This window comes from Sus scrofa, chromosome 5 (assembly GCF_000003025.6).
Source record: "Sus scrofa isolate TJ Tabasco breed Duroc chromosome 5, Sscrofa11.1, whole genome shotgun sequence".
In the NCBI taxonomy this organism is placed as follows: domain Eukaryota; kingdom Metazoa; phylum Chordata; class Mammalia; order Artiodactyla; family Suidae; genus Sus; species Sus scrofa.
The window spans coordinates 18,419,109-18,434,665 of record NC_010447.5 but is presented as its reverse complement, the minus strand read 5'-3'; the positions used below and the strand labels follow the sequence as shown (position 1 = coordinate 18,434,665).

At 52.7% G+C, this 15,557-nt stretch overlaps 1 protein-coding gene across 7 annotated transcripts; it reads left to right on the top strand.

Moving 5' to 3' along the window:
- ITGB7 (integrin subunit beta 7) lies at window positions 290-15,234 on the top strand. Of its 7 annotated transcripts, none has more exons than XM_003355416.5 (16): window positions 290-382; window positions 554-718; window positions 5,417-5,620; window positions 7,395-7,596; window positions 7,683-7,853; window positions 8,809-9,050; window positions 9,391-9,549; window positions 9,813-9,908; window positions 10,054-10,143; window positions 11,884-12,036; window positions 12,598-12,791; window positions 13,132-13,355; window positions 13,593-13,812; window positions 13,946-14,154; window positions 14,476-14,636; window positions 14,923-15,234. In XM_003355416.5, the coding sequence occupies exons 3-16, from the start codon at window positions 5,420-5,422 to the stop codon at window positions 15,001-15,003; spliced, it is 2,403 nt and encodes an 800-aa protein (XP_003355464.2). In that variant the 5' UTR covers window positions 290-382; window positions 554-718; window positions 5,417-5,419; the 3' UTR covers window positions 15,004-15,234. The 7 variants fall into 7 exon arrangements, with proteins under 7 accessions (XP_003355464.2, XP_005652617.1, XP_020947357.1 ...); XM_005652561.3 differs by having other exon boundaries at window positions 315-382; window positions 631-718; XM_005652560.3 differs by having other exon boundaries at window positions 313-718.

Here is a 15,557-nt window from a genome sequence, read left to right as displayed (position 1 = left end):
GACCAGCTAATTGCTGCCTATGTGACCTTGGGCAAAATTCTTCGTATTGCTAAACCTCTACGTCTGTAAAATCAGGGGGCTGCGAGGAGGTTCACACCTATGTCCGAAAATTGTTGTGACGATTAATTCTAACATTTCGATGCACCTGGCACATAACAGGGGCTCCGCAGATGAGCTTCCTTGCTTCCTTCTTCCAGACACCTGTATCTTCAACTCCCTCGGCCCAGTTTCACCCTTATCTGCTCCACCTTCTAGATCAGTCACCCCCACCACCCTCCAGTCTCCCCCACCCGGGGCGTGTCACTTCCTCCTCTGCAGCCTCCCAGATCAGTACACAAAGGCTGCCGCTACCACCGGAGGAAGGGCTGCTCCTCATCCACCTGTGAGTACCAGGGCCTAAGCCCTCCTGCCTCCTCTCCTTCCCAGCCAGGCCCCACCTGGTCCCACCCTCCTGGGAAGAGGGCTCTCACCTGAAGACACTCCGTTGAGTCTGGAGAAAGCCTCTGAAGTCCTTTCTGCATCCCAAGATCTCCTGTCTCTGTTCCTTCCTCAGAAGCACTCCCCCTCCCGCGCCTCCCCCCAGCCTCTGCTCCCCCCTCCCATCTCTTTTACATTCGTTTCCCACTGGAGAGAGGAAAAGGAGGAAGGGGATGCCTGAGTGCTAGCATTTGCCTGCTGCCCAGCATTTGCCTGCTGCCCCGGTGCCAAGGATTACAAGGTAAGGGTCTCCCAATATTACTCCCCAGCTGCCTATTGCCTGGTGCTTGGCTCAGACCTCCATTCCGTCGGCACCTTGGTCACAGAGCCCACACTCCTGGGAGACCGTGGCTCAGAGGCTTGGTTCTGCCCCCTCCTTGTGATTCTGGGTGGGCAGCAGAGGATGCCGTCTGACTTGAAAGATCTGGATGGGTCCGGAAGACATTCTGTTTCTCAGCAGCTGAGGGGGCTTTAGGGTGTGTACTGAAGTCAGAATGAAGTCCAGGAAAATTGTCAACCCCAGAGGGAGGGAAGGAAAAACTGGCCAAGACCTCGAGGAAGGAGAAAGGCGAGGAGCTAGAGCCCACAGGGGCTGGTGGGGAGAAGGCACAATTTTCCATGAAGATGGTGCCTGGGTTGGATGGGGAGGAAAGCAGCCAAGCAAGAGGTCTGGCCTATGTCAGTCCCTGCTCAGCTCAAGGTCACTGGAGGACCTTGGACAAGTCACTTACCCACTCTGGGTTTCCCGTTGCAAAAAAAGGGGGGTTGAAAGAGAAGGTTCTGCCATTCTATGGCTAGGATCAGAGGGGAAAAGGAAGAAAAACAAAGAACTCAAGTTCCCGTCATGGCTCTGTGGTTAACGAATCTGACTCGGAACCATGAGATGGCAGGTTCGATCCCTGGCCTCGCTCAGTGGGTTAAGGATCCAGCATTGCTGTGAGCTGTGGTGTAGGTTGCAGACGCAGCTCGGATCTGGCGTTTTTGCTGTGGCTCTGGTGTAGGCCGGTGGCTAAAGCTCCAATTAGACCCCTAGCCTAGGAACCTCCATATGCCTTGGGTGCGGCCCTAGAAAAGACAGAAAGACCAAAAAAAAAAAAAAAAAAAAAAACCAAAAAAAACAAAAACACACACACACACACAGCAACAACAAAAAAGTAAAACAAAGAACTGTGAATAAATGGAGAAGAGGCCAAGGGATGTAATCAGATTTTTTAAGAGGAAGAAGAGACAGAGACAGAGAAAGACAGATTGAAGATTAAAAGAAATTGCTGGCAGGTCAGGTATCCCAAGAAGGGGAGAAGGGGTTAGGGGAGGAGGGTCCAAGGGACCCCTTTAGGGGAGATGAGCCACTCCTTTGCTCTCCTTGGGACTGTTCTATCCTGGGGAACCAGGGTGGCCCGGAGCCCCACCTATGAGAGATGAGTCCAAGCTGGGCTTTGTGCTGCAGCATCCCCAGCCTCCCCACCACAGGCGTGCAGAGTGAGTGGGGCTTGAGGTTACACCAAGGCTGGGCCCTGGGCCGCCTCTCATTGGAGGGTGGAGGCTTTGTTAATTATATATCTACTCCCTCCGCCTGAGGCCGCAGGTGGTGGGGAGCAGGATGGGGGTGGTCAGAGGCTTGGTACTCCACCCTTCCCCACACTCCGCACAGAGCATCTGGTACTGCGTCTCAGCCCAGATGCTCCCGACAAGGAGTGAGCTGGTCTTTCAAATTCACCGCCGCTGGAGATGTGAACTGGCACAGACCCTCAGGGGGTTATGTAGGCACCACATGCCGATATTATAAATGATACCTATTGAGTAACTCTGCACATCCTTTTCCAGGGCTTTACCCTACAACCTGCATGCATGAGAAATGATAAATACATGATTTTTATTGTTTACAATTGTGAACAAATTAGAAACGACGTAAATTCCCACCATGAGAGACTAAGTACATCCATGCAATGGAAATGTGGCTGTAAAGATGAACAAGGGTGTTCCTCATTTTCATTTTCTTCGGTAGCAGGAACTTCCAAGAAAAGAAGCAGTTAAAGCAAGTAAAACGTTAAAAAAAAAAAAAAAAAAAAAAAAGGCGGGAGTTCATGGTGCAGCAGCAATGCATCTGACTAGGAACCATGAGGTTACAGGTTCCATCCCTGGCCTCATCTCAGTGGGTTAAGGATCCAGTGTTGCTGTGAGCTGTGGTGTAGGTGGCAGACGTGGCTTGGATCCGGCGTTGCTGGGGCTGTGGTGTAGACCGGCAACTGTAGCTCCGATTAGACCCCTAGCCTGGGAACCTTCACGTGCCACAAGTGCAGCCCTAAAAAAAAAAAAAAAAAAAAAAAAAAGACATAATACTGGATATTAAGTATTCTATCACTTGTAGAATTCTATCATTTGAAGAGAATATATATGTTCTTTTTTATTTTTTTTGGCCTTACCCACAGCATGTGGAAGTTCCCCAGTGGGGGATCAAGCCCTCGCCACAGCAGGGATAATGCCAGATCCTTAACCTGCTGAGCCACCAGGGAAGTCCAGGATATAAGTGTTCATATTAGTTTGTATGTGCACTAAAAATCTCTAGAAAGATCCTAAGCAATAGAAGATAATAATAAATAAAGGTTATTTATTTGGAGTATATCGGATAGGAGCGTGGGAGATTTCTCACTTTCTGATTTTTTTTTTTTTTTGATTGTGATGACATATACATCCAGTGTATCATTTTAACCATTTTAAGCGTACAATTCAGTGGCATTTAGGACATTCGCCATGTTGTGCAACCATAACCACGATCTAGTTCCAGAAATTTTTCTTACCCCAAAAGGAAACTGCCCATTAAGCAGCCACTCCCCATCTTCCCTTCCTCACCAGCTCTTGGCAACTACGAATCGACTTTCCATCTCCACGGAGTTGTCCAGGCGGGTTCTTTCACATAAATTGCATTGAACAATATGTAGTCTTTGGTGACTGGTCTGGTTCCTTTAGCCTGTTTTCAAGGTTCATCCACACTGTAGTACATATGACTACTTCATTCCTTTTTATGGCCAAATAATATTTCATGGTGTGGATATGCCTCATTTTATTCATCCAGTTAGCAGGTGATGGGCATTTGGGTTGTTTCTACATTTTCGCTGCTGTGAATGGTACTGTGATGAACATTCTTGGGCAAGTTTGTGTTTGTCTACACACCCTTTTTCAGTTCTCTTAGGGATAAACCTACGGGTGAAATCGTCAAGTCCCAGGGTAATCCTGTGTTTTAACTTCTTAAAGAATCACCAAACTGTTTTCCACAGTGGTTGTACCATTTTACATATGTTTGAAGGTTCTATTTTCTCCTTATCCTCATCAACGCTTATTTTCTGTTTTTTTGATTTGGGCCATCCAAGCCGGTGCGAAGTAGTCTCTCACTGTGGTTTTGATTTGCATTTCCTGATGACTAATTTGGTCGAGCATCTTTTTATCTGTTGTTAGCCACTTGTCTACGTTCTTTAAAGAAATGTCTATTTAAGTCCTTTGCCCATTTTAAAATAGGGTTGTTTCTCTTTCTGCTGCTGAGTTATAAGAAGATGTTTTTTGTTTTTTTGGTAAGAGTTTAAAAAAATTTTTTTAATTGAAGTATAACTGACATAATGTTGTGTGCCAGTTTTGGCTGTAAAGAGCTTTTTTTAAAAAAATATTTTGGATACTTAACAGATATGTGATTTGCAGGATATAGAGGTTCCCAGGCCAGGGGTCTAATCAGAGCTGTAGCCAGAGCCACAGCAACGCAGGATCCGAGCTGCGTCTGCGACCTACACCACAGCTCATGGCAATGCCGGATCCTTAACCCGCTGAGTGAGGCCAGAGATCGAACCTGCAACCTCATGGTTCCTAGTCAGATTTGTTAACCACTGCGCCATGATGGGAACTCTGACTTTTATATATGTTGTGCAGTAGGAGTCCAACTTCATTCTTTTCCATGTGGATAGCCACTCATCCCAGCACAATGTTGAAGAATGTTCTTTCCTTATGGAATGATTTGGCATCTTTGTTGAAAAGCAATTGGTCATAAAAGGATGGATTTTTTTCTGGACTCAATTCTATTCCACTGATCGATATGCCTATCCTTATGGCAATACCATACTGTCTTGATTACTGCAGATTTGTAGTAAGTTTTGAAAGTGAGAAGTGTGAGTCCTCCAAGAAGTGTGAGTTCTTTTTTAGGATTTTTTTCAGCTATTCATCAATTCCTAAGAATTTTAGGATTTAACTTTTTGATTCTGAAGCATGGCAGTGGATTGTATATATATATATTTGGCTGTCACCATAGCATGTGGAAGTTCCTGGGTCCGGGATTGAACCCACACCACAGCAGTGACACAAGCAGCTACAGTGACAACACCAGATCCTTAACCCATTTCACCACATGAGAATGCTCAGATTTTTTTTTTTTTTTGGCCTTTTCTAGGGCCACACCTCACACCTATGGAGGTTCCCAGGCTAGGGGTCAAATCAGAGCTGTAGCCGCCAGCCTATGCCAGAGCCACAGCAACACAGGATCGGAGCTGCATCTGCGACCTACACCACAGCTCATGGCAACACTGGATCCTTAACCCACTGAGCGAGGCCAGGGATTGAACCTGCAACTTCATGGTTCCTAGTCGGATACGTTAACCACTGAGCCACGACGGGAACTCCCTCCAGACTTCTGATTAGGCCATTTTTCCTACTCAGGTCTTGTGACATCTGCACACAGTAGGGACAGGTCTTCTCCAAGACCCCTATCCCAGCCTGGTACCTGCCCCTCCCTGTCACATTGAAGAAACTGCTGAATCCACAAGGGGAACTGAAACTATGGGGGGAGATAAAGAATTAGGGCAGAATTTTGAGAGGAACAACCACAGGCTAAGTTTAGAGGGTCGAGAGCATGGGGCCCCTCCCTAAGGACAAACATGTGCCCCTCTATCTTCTATTACAGACCATGGTGGCTTTGTCAATTGTCCTGGTTTTCCTGCTGGCCCTGAGCAGAGGCGAGAGTGAGCTGGACGCCAAGACCTCATCCCCACAGGAGGCCACACAACGGGGGAGTCCTGATCTGTCCCTACCAGGGTCCTGCCAGCCAGCTCCCTCCTGCCAGAAATGCATCCTCTCACACCCAAGCTGCGCGTGGTGCAAGCAACTGGTAAAGATGGGCCTGTGGCCTTTGAACTGTCTGTGTGTGTGTGTGTGTGTGTGTGTGTGTGTGTGTGTGTGTGTGTGCCGCCTGGATACATGTGTGATTGTGTGGGCACATATATGACTTTCTGGGTACCCTCTGCAGTCCTGTGCATGCCCAAGTGTGTGTACATGGGACTGTGTGTTGTGTGGTTGTGTGTGATTGTGTGTGTGTGTGTGCATATACATGCACGCAAGTTTCCTGTGCATATACTTTATGTCTGTATCTGCGTATTTGTGTATATATGGAGAAGACTTGTGACCATGCATTTGGAGGAAGTATGTTCTTATTGGAACTCATGCTTGTGCACAGGGAGAGGGAACTTCTGTTTGCGTGCACATGTGAAATACACTTGTATTTGTCAGCTTGGGTTTCCATAACAAAATACCATAGACTAAGGAGTTTAAGCAACAGGAATCTATTTATTAGTTTGTTCTGAAAGATGTGAAATCCAAGGTCAAGGTGCTGGCTGATTCCTGGTAAGAGCTCTCTTCCTGGCTTGCAGATGGGCTGTGGACAAGCTCTCTTGGTGTCTCTTCTAATCCTCTCATGAGGATTCTCTCCTCATGACCTCATCTAACCCTGATTTCTTCTCAAAGGCTCCATCTCCAAATAGCATCATGCTGGGGTCAGTCCTCTGCAGAAGGTGTGTGGCTGGGTGTCTGAATCTATGTTGGGGGCGGGGGTGTGTTCCTGGGTATGCAGCAGCCTGTGACTCGCAGGGAAGAAAGGAAGGAGCTGGAAGCCCGTGGGCTTTGAGGGAAAGGCTTGAGCTACTTAAGTGGTAAGAAGGATGCTGAGGATCAAGTGTCTCCCTGGCTGGTCAAACAAGGCTGTTTTCTTTGTTTATGCTTTAAAGAAACAGAGCTCATGGTGTGGCAGAGCATGAGGGATGCCTGACCTGGGTCTGGGTGTGTGTGTGTGTGTGTGTGTGTGTGCGCGCGCGCGCGAGCGCGCAGAACTGTATCTCTCGCAGGAAGAAGGCGAATTAGATAAGAAGTGAGAGCAAACTCACTTGGGGGCAGAGCTACAGAGCTGAGTGGGTCCAGAGAAAAGGTGCATAGTGAGTCTGGGAGGACAGGAAGGGGGAGACTCCGAGTTAGGAGGAGGCAGAGAGCCAGATGCCAGGCCAGAGATGCCAGGCGGGGGCTCTTGGGACAGCTGGGTATATGTCTGTCTCCTCCAATCCCTAGACCAGAGGCTGGCACCCTGACCAGCTGACAAGCTGCTCTAACCATTTCCTTCCCCTGCGACTGGCTGTGAAGCATCAGGGGTACCAGGCACGTTGAGGAGGGAGGGGGTCTCCTCTTCGGGCCCTGTCTTTCCTCTTCCCAGGAACTTCGTCTGACCCCCTTCCCATTTTGGCCTGAGCGCGCGGAGGAGGTTGGACTGGGATCTCAGGCTCCTCCTTTTTAGTGGTAGTGAGGTCCCTGAGATCTCAAACAGGAAGCCTGCGGCACTAGGGGGCGGGAGGAGGTAGGGATGGGGTAAAGGGGGTGTTGAGATAAGGGGGGGAGAAGGGGGTGCTCTAGGAAGTGGGTTTTGATGAGGAAGAAAGGACGTGGCTCAAGGGTGGCTGTGGAAGGAAGGGAGGGGAGGGAATCAGAGGGGCGCAGGGAGTGGACAGAGAGGGGAGGACTTGGAAGTGGCCGGGGGGATGGGGTGCTTCTGGGAGTAGGGCTGAGGGGTGGGGGTGGGGATGGGGACCTAGGGTCCCGATGCTCCTTCCCTTGCCGTGCAGAACTTCACTGCGTCCGGGGAGGCGGAGGCGCGGCGCTGCGCCAGCCGAGAGGAACTGCTGGCCCGGGGCTGTCCTCCCGAGGAGCTGGAGGAGCCCCGTGGCCGGCAGGAGGTGCTGCAGGACGAGCCGCTCAGCCAGGACACCCGCGGCGAGGGGGCCACCCAGCTGGCGCCGCAGCGGGTCCGGGTCACACTGCGACTTGGTGAGTTAGCCAGTGGCGGCGGCGGAGCTGGGGTTGGGCTGGGATTCCACGGCGCCCCGCTGACCGCCCCCCACCGCCTCCCCTAGGGGAGCCCCAGCAGCTCCGGGTCCGCTTCCGCCGAGCCGAGGGATACCCGGTGGACCTGTACTACCTTATGGATCTGAGCTACTCCATGAAGGATGACCTGGAGCGCGTGCGTCAGCTGGGGCACGCGCTGCTGGTGCGACTGCAGGAGGTCACCCACTCTGTGCGCATCGGTGAGCGGAGCAAGCGAGTGAAGCGCTGCCCTGCACCTGCCCGTCCCCTGCCTCTAACCAACCACCGCCGTAGGCTCTGCCAACATCCAGGACTCGCAAGGGCCCCGCTTACCCTCTCCTGATTTTTAGCAGACTTGGCCAGGCCGCGGGTTCCTGATATCTCTCTCCAAAGGCATCTATTTTCTAGGTCAGAGCTGGAGGGCGTTTAAGAGACTGTCCAGTAGGACCACTCATTTTACACGAAGGGCAACTGAGGCCCCAGTGTCTGGAGAGACTGTGTTCCAGGTCCCAGGGTCAGACACTGCCATGATGCCACTGTCTCAGACCTGTGTCTCCTGGATAAGGTCTAAATGCTATTATCCCACCAACTATTTTCTGCTCATCCTCCCCCTGTTCAAGATCCCCTCCATCTGGAGTTCCCTCTGTGGCGCAAAGGGATGGGCGGAGTCTTGGGAGCCCTGGGACATAGGTTCCATCCTATGCCTGGCACAGTGAATTAAGGATCCAGTGTTGTTGCTGCTGCGGCTTAGGTCCCAACTGTGGCTAGGCTCTGATCGCAGGCCTGGGAATTCCGTATGCCCTAGGGCGACCAGAAAAGGAAAAAAAGAAAAAGATCCCTTCCTTCTTGTGTTGCTGGAACACGGCACAGCTGTGCCTTCTTCTCCAGCCTTTGGGAAACCCCTGCCTGCCCACCTCTGTGTCCTTCTCCTCATCCTGCTCATCACTATCCCCACTCCCCTGAGCCGCCCGTAGTCTCACCTCTTGGCCGCTGCTGGATCCTGGGTTCCTGCCCTCCAGGAGCACCTCTCCCATCACTTCCTCTAGGACTGGCCTGCACCCCCGATTCCCACAAACTCCCCCCACAGACTCCCCTCCTGGGTCCTCAACAGTGGCCCCCCTCGTCCCACTGCTGTCCAGTCACTCCTGGCACCGCCTTCGTGCCTTCCCTCCCCAGGCTTTGGCTCCTTTGTGGACAAAACAGTGCTGCCCTTCGTGAGCACAGTGCCCTCCAAGCTTCGCCACCCCTGTCCCACCCGACTGGAGCGCTGCCAGCCGCCCTTCAGCTTTCGCCACGTGCTGTCCCTCACGGGGGATGCTAAGGCCTTCGAGCAGGAAGTGGGGCGCCAGAGTGTGTCTGGCAACCTGGACTCCCCCGAAGGTGGCTTCGATGCCATTCTGCAGGCTGCCCTCTGCCAGGTGAGGGGGCGGGACAGGGTTCTGTGACTGAAGAGCTGCTTGGGGCCACCTTTGGTTGTGCAGGGCACAATTCTAGGAGGTGCTCTTTGTATCATAGTCTCTGTAGTTTGCGAATTTCTTTTAATCATTTCATGGTGGATTCGTAACACATCTTGAGGAAGAGGCGTGTTTTTCTGGGTCCCAAGAAAGCCTCCACTAGCAGCTACTCTGTTTGGGGGAGCTGGAGACAGGGGGATTCAGAATGAGGCTGGCCAAATCCCTGGCTCATAGAACTGGCTGGGGTGGCTCACGGGTCAGCCATGCCCAGGTGCACAGCCTACCCACCCCCATCCCACCCCAGGAGCAGATTGGCTGGAGAAATGTGTCCCGGCTACTGGTGTTCACTTCTGATGACACATTCCACACCGCTGGGGATGGGAAGTTGGGTGGCATTTTCATGCCCAGCGATGGGCACTGCCACTTGGACAGCGATGGCCTCTACAGTCGCAGCCCAGAGTTTGTGAGTCCCCACCCTCACTTTGTCCCTCCCCATAGGAGCCGCACCTTCAGGAACCCCCCCGCTGCCCCCGCCTCACTGTCCTTACCAGTGACCACCCTGCCCTCTTCCCCAGCAGTTCCTCCCTCAGACAAACTTTAGCCACTCAACTCTCTAGCCCTTCCCTCCTCTAGCTGGTGGACCCCTGCTTCCTGGATTTTCTGGGGCACCTGGGGCGTTGTGAGGGTGACCTGGGGTGCTCACCTTGTTCCCACTCCCTGCTCCAGGACTACCCCTCCGTGGGTCAGGTAGCCCAGGCCCTCTCTGCGGCAAACATCCAGCCCATCTTTGCTGTCACCAGTGCCACATTGCCTGTCTACCAGGTAAGAGCTGTCTGTTTGCCAAACCCTCCAACCCCAAGCCTTTCTCACTTTCCTCCTCCTGCCATATGCCCTCCTTCCAGAACCCCCAGAAGGCCATTTCCCAGGAGGTGTGGACCCACCATTTCCCTCTATTCCTCTGTTGCAGGAGCTGAGTAAGCTGATTCCTAAGTCCGCAGTGGGGGAGCTGAGTGAGGACTCCAGCAATGTGGTGCAGCTCATCATGGATGCTTATAATGTGAGTAGCCGGGGTGGTGGGGGGAGGGTGGGCACTGGGGAAAGGTGGAGAGGGACCCTCAGGTGCAGTGGCAGAACTGGGGGGGGGCTCACTTTTTAGAGTGCCACTCCTCAGGTCCTACCTCCAGTTTGCATTTGGCTGTCATTGATAGCTCAATGGTCTCGCACTCATAAATCTAAGTGTCGAGTTCCCGTTGTGGCGCAGTGGTTAACGAATCTGACTAGGAACCATGAGGTTGTGGGTTCGATCCCTGGCCTTGCTCAGTGGGTTAAGGATCTGGCGTTGCCGTGAGCTGTGGTGTAGATCGCAGACGTGGCTCGGATCCTGCGTTGCTGTGGCTCTGGCATAGGCTGGCAGCTACAGCTCCGATTCGACCCCTAGCCTGGGAACCTCCATATACCGTGGGAGCGGCCCAAGAAATGGCAAAAAGACCAAAAAAAAAAAAAAAAAAAGGAAAAAATAAATCTAAGTGCCTGATTTGTGCAGGTCATGGAGCCCTGCTCTAGGTGAGGAAGGGAATTGACATGGATTGAGCTTTTATTTCATGCCAAGCACTGTCCTGAGTTCACACATTCTGTACTGTCTCATGTACACCACTAAACCTCCTGCTTGGAAACTATTATTCCTATCTTATCGATGGGGATACAGACACAGGGAGGCTAAGTGACTTGTCCAAGGTCCCACAGATAACAGATGGAAGCCTGGCACTTGTCCCCCAGTCTGTACATAAAGGGTGTGACATCTGGAGACTGTCTTCACTAAGCTTATAAATAATTCAGAGGTGTTCTTCACAGCAACCATAGAATTTTACAGGTAGAAGAAACGATAGGCAGAGCTTCCGTGCCTGCCTGCTTGCATCTCTCACAAGTGTCCTATCTTAATAAATCTATTTCTTGCATATCCAAAAAAAAAAAAAAAAGAGTTCCCGTTGTGGTGCAGTGGAAACAAATCCGAGGTTGTGGGTTCGATCCCTGGCCTCACTCAGTGGGTTAAGGATCTGGTGTTGCTGTGGCTGTGGTGTAGGCCAGAGGCTACAGCGCCGATTAGACCCCTAGCCTGGGAACCTCCACATGCCGTGGGTGAGGCCCTAAAAAAGACAAAAATACAAAAAAAAAAAAATAAAGAAAGAAACGATAAAAATTTTTATTTCCTGGGCTTAGTTCTTATCTCTGCCACTAGACTTGATGACAGGGACCATGTTCTAAATCCATGGTGAGAAAATCTGAGGCAATATCAAATTTCCCAGGACAAACTCAAGTGAAAGAATCTGCCTTTTTTTTTTTTTTAAATTTTTGTCTGTGCCCATGGCATGTGGAAGTTCCTGGGTCAGGGATTGAATCCGCACCAAACCAGTGACCTCAGCCACAACAGCAACAACATGGGATTCTTAACCCACAGAGCCACCAGGGAACTCCCCAAGAATCTGCCCTTAGACCTTGTATATACACAGGTTACATGTCCCGATTTGGGGTTTGAAAAACGTAGTCACTGCATGTTTACAGTGCCTGGCCAGCCCCTGATCCCCAGTGGGCTCTCGCTGCAGCTGCATCGAAATGCTCCTGTGTTCCCACTCCAGGTTATCACAGGTCCTTTCTGCAGAAACTCCTCCTGACTGGGCAGAATAGAAGGAGCCCCCAGGTGGGCTGAGGGCAGGACTCTGGAAGAATTTGGCACAGGTGGAGAGGGCCCGAGGTGGGGTTGCAGTCCTGCCTTCCGGTGGGGGTTACTCTTTTTCCACAGAGGCTGTCGTCCACTGTGACCCTTGAACATGAACACGCTCTACTCCCTTCTGGGGTCCACATCTCTTACGAGTCCCAGTGTGGGGATCCTGAGAAGAGACAGGGGGAGACTGGCGACCGGGGCCAGTGCAACCATGTCCGAATCAACCAGACGGTGAGAAGGAAGGGTGGGGGGGCTGGGAGTGGGATATTGAGCAGGCAGGCAGGAGGAGACCTGGGACAGGCCCAGGAAACAATATAAAAAGTATGGGGTAGGAGTTCCCGTCGTGGCGCAGTGGTTAATGAACTTGACTAGTACTCATGAGGACATGGGTTTGATCCTTGGTCTAGCTCAGTGGGTTAAGGATTCAGTGTTGATGTGAGCTGTGGTGTAGGTCACAGATGCGGCTTGGATCCAGTGTTGCTGTGGCTGTGGTGCAGGCCGGCAGCTGTAGCTCTGATTCCACTCCTAGCCTGGGAACCTCCATATGCTGTGGGTGCGGCCCTGAAAAAAAAAAAAAAAGCCTGGGGTAGCCCTCCACCAATTCTTGCTGAGGCGCTTTAATGAGCAGCTTCCTCTAGTCGTTTCTAGAGGATTGTATTGGCACAACTTCATCTCTTCATTTACTAAGGAATCAGATTCTAGATGACCAGCAGGGTTTGGTGCATGCGTGTCCCTCTGTGTACACAGGAACACATGTGATCTTAGTCTGACTTCTGCCTACTCTGTCCTCAGGTGAATTTTCTGGTTACTCTCCAAGCAACCCACTGCCTCACAGAGCCCCATCTGCTGAGGTTCCGAGCCCGTGGCTTCTCGGAGGAGCTGACTGTGGAGCTGCACACACTGTGCGATTGTAATTGCAATGACACTCAGCTCCAGGCTCCTCATTGCAGTGATGGCCTGGGGCACCTACAATGTGGGGTGTGCAGGTGAGGGCCTCTCGCTTCCCTTCACCTACGTGGCTCCCCACCAACCGCCAGCCCCATCCTCTCACTGGCGTCTCTAGGCGTCTTTTTCACAGATATCCCAAGATGCCACCCTGATTTTCACCTCCTGAAGCGTCCCGGATACGCCAAACCCTCCATCTACTAGAACCCCCTCTGCCCCTCTCGTGCTCGGTGCTGCTTTATAGACGCCAGGCCCCTGTCAGCCACGCCTCACCCTCCAACTCTCGCGAGATCTCGGGTTTAGAGGGTTCTGGGAAAGACAGGTCGAGCGATGGTCAGACTATCTGACTGCCCTTTCGCCTTTCTGGCTGTCTGCTCTCAGCTGTGTCCCCGGCCGTCTGGGTCGACTCTGTGAGTGCTCTGAGGCTGAACTGTCCTCCCCGGATCTGGAATCTGGGTGCCGGGCCTCCAATGGCACAGGACCTCTGTGCAGCGGGAGGGGACGGTGCCAGTGTGGACGCTGCACCTGCAGTGGACAGAGCTCTGGACGTCTGTGCGAGTGTGATGATGCCAGCTGTGAGCGACATGAGGGCATCCTCTGTGGAGGTACCTGGAGACTTTGGGGAAAAGTGTGGGGTCAGAGTGGGCTCCCCCAAGAAAATTTAGGGTCTAGGAACTTTGAGGCACTAATGGCAGGAATCAAAGTGGTTGGAGGGGGTCTGGCTCATTTGAGAGGGAACTGGATGCACGGGAACAGGTCAGCTCTAGGCGGCTTGTGGTGGCACGTGGTGTCAATTGCATGTGGGAAATATGGTCATCACCCTGGATGTGGCTCTGCCTCAGGTTTTGGTCACTGCCAATGTGGGGTGTGTCACTGTCATGCCAACCGTACGGGCAGAGCATGCGAATGCAGTGGAGACATGGACGGCTGTGTCAGTCCTGAGGGAGGGCTCTGCAATGGGCATGGACACTGCAAGTGCAACCGCTGTGAATGCTTTGCCGGCTATTATGGTGCTCTGTGTGATCAGTGCTCAGGTTGCAAGACGCCATGCGAGAGACACAGGTGAACCCTCAGGCCTTGCACTTTGGGAACAGGGGCACAGGGCTCACTGAGCCCCTCCCACCTGCCTGCTTTTTCTGCATATGGTTTGGGTTACAACTGCCTAGCGGGTAACTTATTGTCACCCGCTGGACAGGGACTGCGCAGAGTGTAAGGCCTTTGGGACTGGTCCTCTGGCAACGAATTGCAGCGTGGACTGTGCCCGTGCCAACGTGACTCTGGCCTTGGCCCCTATCCTGGATGACAGCTGGTGCAAAGAGAGGACCCAGGACAACCAGCTCTTCTTCTTCCTGATAGAGGATGAGGCTGGAAGCATGGTCATGCTGAGAGTGAGACCCCCAGAGAGTAAGTGGGCAGGGATGCTGTGGACATGCCAGATGGGGAAGTCTGATAGGTAAGGGCCTCAGAACTCTGGAGGTAAAGATAATGGGAAACCAGACTGGGGCTTGAAGCAGAGCTACTAATCCAGGCAAAAGTGCAGGTGCTGGACCAAGTGGACAAGCTAAGGCCCTGAGTACTGGGGTGACTTTTTAGCCTGTGGGGTTCCCTTTGTTTTCAGTGACAGGCAGGGCTGGGGAGGTTGGATGGGGCTGGACACATTGAGGGCAGACTGGTGAGCAATCCCTAGTCTCCAGCCCCAAGAAGTCTGCTGTTTCTTCCCCACAGAAGGAGCGGATCACACCCAAATCATTGTGCTGAGCTGCGTGGGGGGCATCGTGGCGGTGGGCCTAGGGCTGGTCCTGGCTTATCGGCTCTCAGTGGAAATCTATGACCGCCGGGAATACAGACGTTTCGAAAAGGAACAGCAGCAGCTCAAATGGAAGCAGGTGAAGGCCTCCTAGTCGCCTGGGCGGGGTTTTCCTTGCTTCCTCTGGTTAGGGGGGCTTTACTTTCCGCCTCACCGTCCTGCCCCGCCCCCTCCCAGGCCCCGCCCATCCCGCCCAGGCCCCGCCTCCTCACTGGGTCTGTGTTGCCTCTGCGCTCATATGTCTCGGTTCCTCTGCTAACTTCCATCAGCTGCTGGAGTCCTGCTCAAGTTCTAGGCTGGCCTTTGAGGCCTAGATAAGAAGAGTCCTAGAACTTTCCCTTCTCATTTCCGACTTCCTTCCCCAGAACAAAAATCCTCTCTACAAAAGCGCCATCACGACCACTGTCAACCCTCGCTTTCAGCAGGCAGACAGTCCCACTCTCTGAAGTGCGGAGGGACACACCGCAGGGCTCTTCTCTGGGATGGAGACATTGGGCGTGCGGGGTCTACCAGGCAGCAGCTTGGTAGGGGGCGAATCCACTGCTGAGTGACTACCACGTACTTCATTCTCAAGCGTGACACCCAGGAGGGCTGCCTCCCGCGGCAGCCTCGCTTCCCTACCTCAGAGCGGGGGCTACCCCACCCGGGTGTACAATAAAGTGCCTTACCTCAGAGCACAGGCTGTCAAGGCTCGTTCTATCCCAAGGCCAACGCTGGCTGGGGAGCCAGGGCCTCGGGAAAGCTCACGTGCACGCTTCCTCCTGCCACCTGAGGGCAGGGAGAGGTTCTCCAACTTGAAGAGCCGATCAGGCAGTAGGTGCTGCCAGGCGAGCAGCAGGCTGGGCTGGGATACAGACCACACCTGCAGAAACACGGCCTTTGCTGATGTCCAACCTCCTTCTGCCCTGCTGTGCAGGCTTTTTTGTTCCCCCTCTTCTTCGGAAGCGATACCCTGTTTTTACTTCCTTGTTGCTCCTCCGCAGAGAAGGGGAGCTTCCAG

Bases quoted from the DNA above. Each gene is read 5' to 3' on its own strand.
- ITGB7 (XM_003355416.5), top strand. From the start codon at position 5,420: ATGGTGGCTTTGTCAATTGTCCTGGTTTTCCTGCTGGCCCTGAGCAGA. The intron at 9,909-10,053 runs GTAAGAGCTGTC...CCTCTGTTGCAG, and splicing joins CCACATTGCCTGTCTACCAG to GAGCTGAGTAAGCTGATTCC. The intron at 13,356-13,592 runs GTACCTGGAGAC...GCTCTGCCTCAG, and splicing joins TGAGGGCATCCTCTGTGGAG to GTTTTGGTCACTGCCAATGT.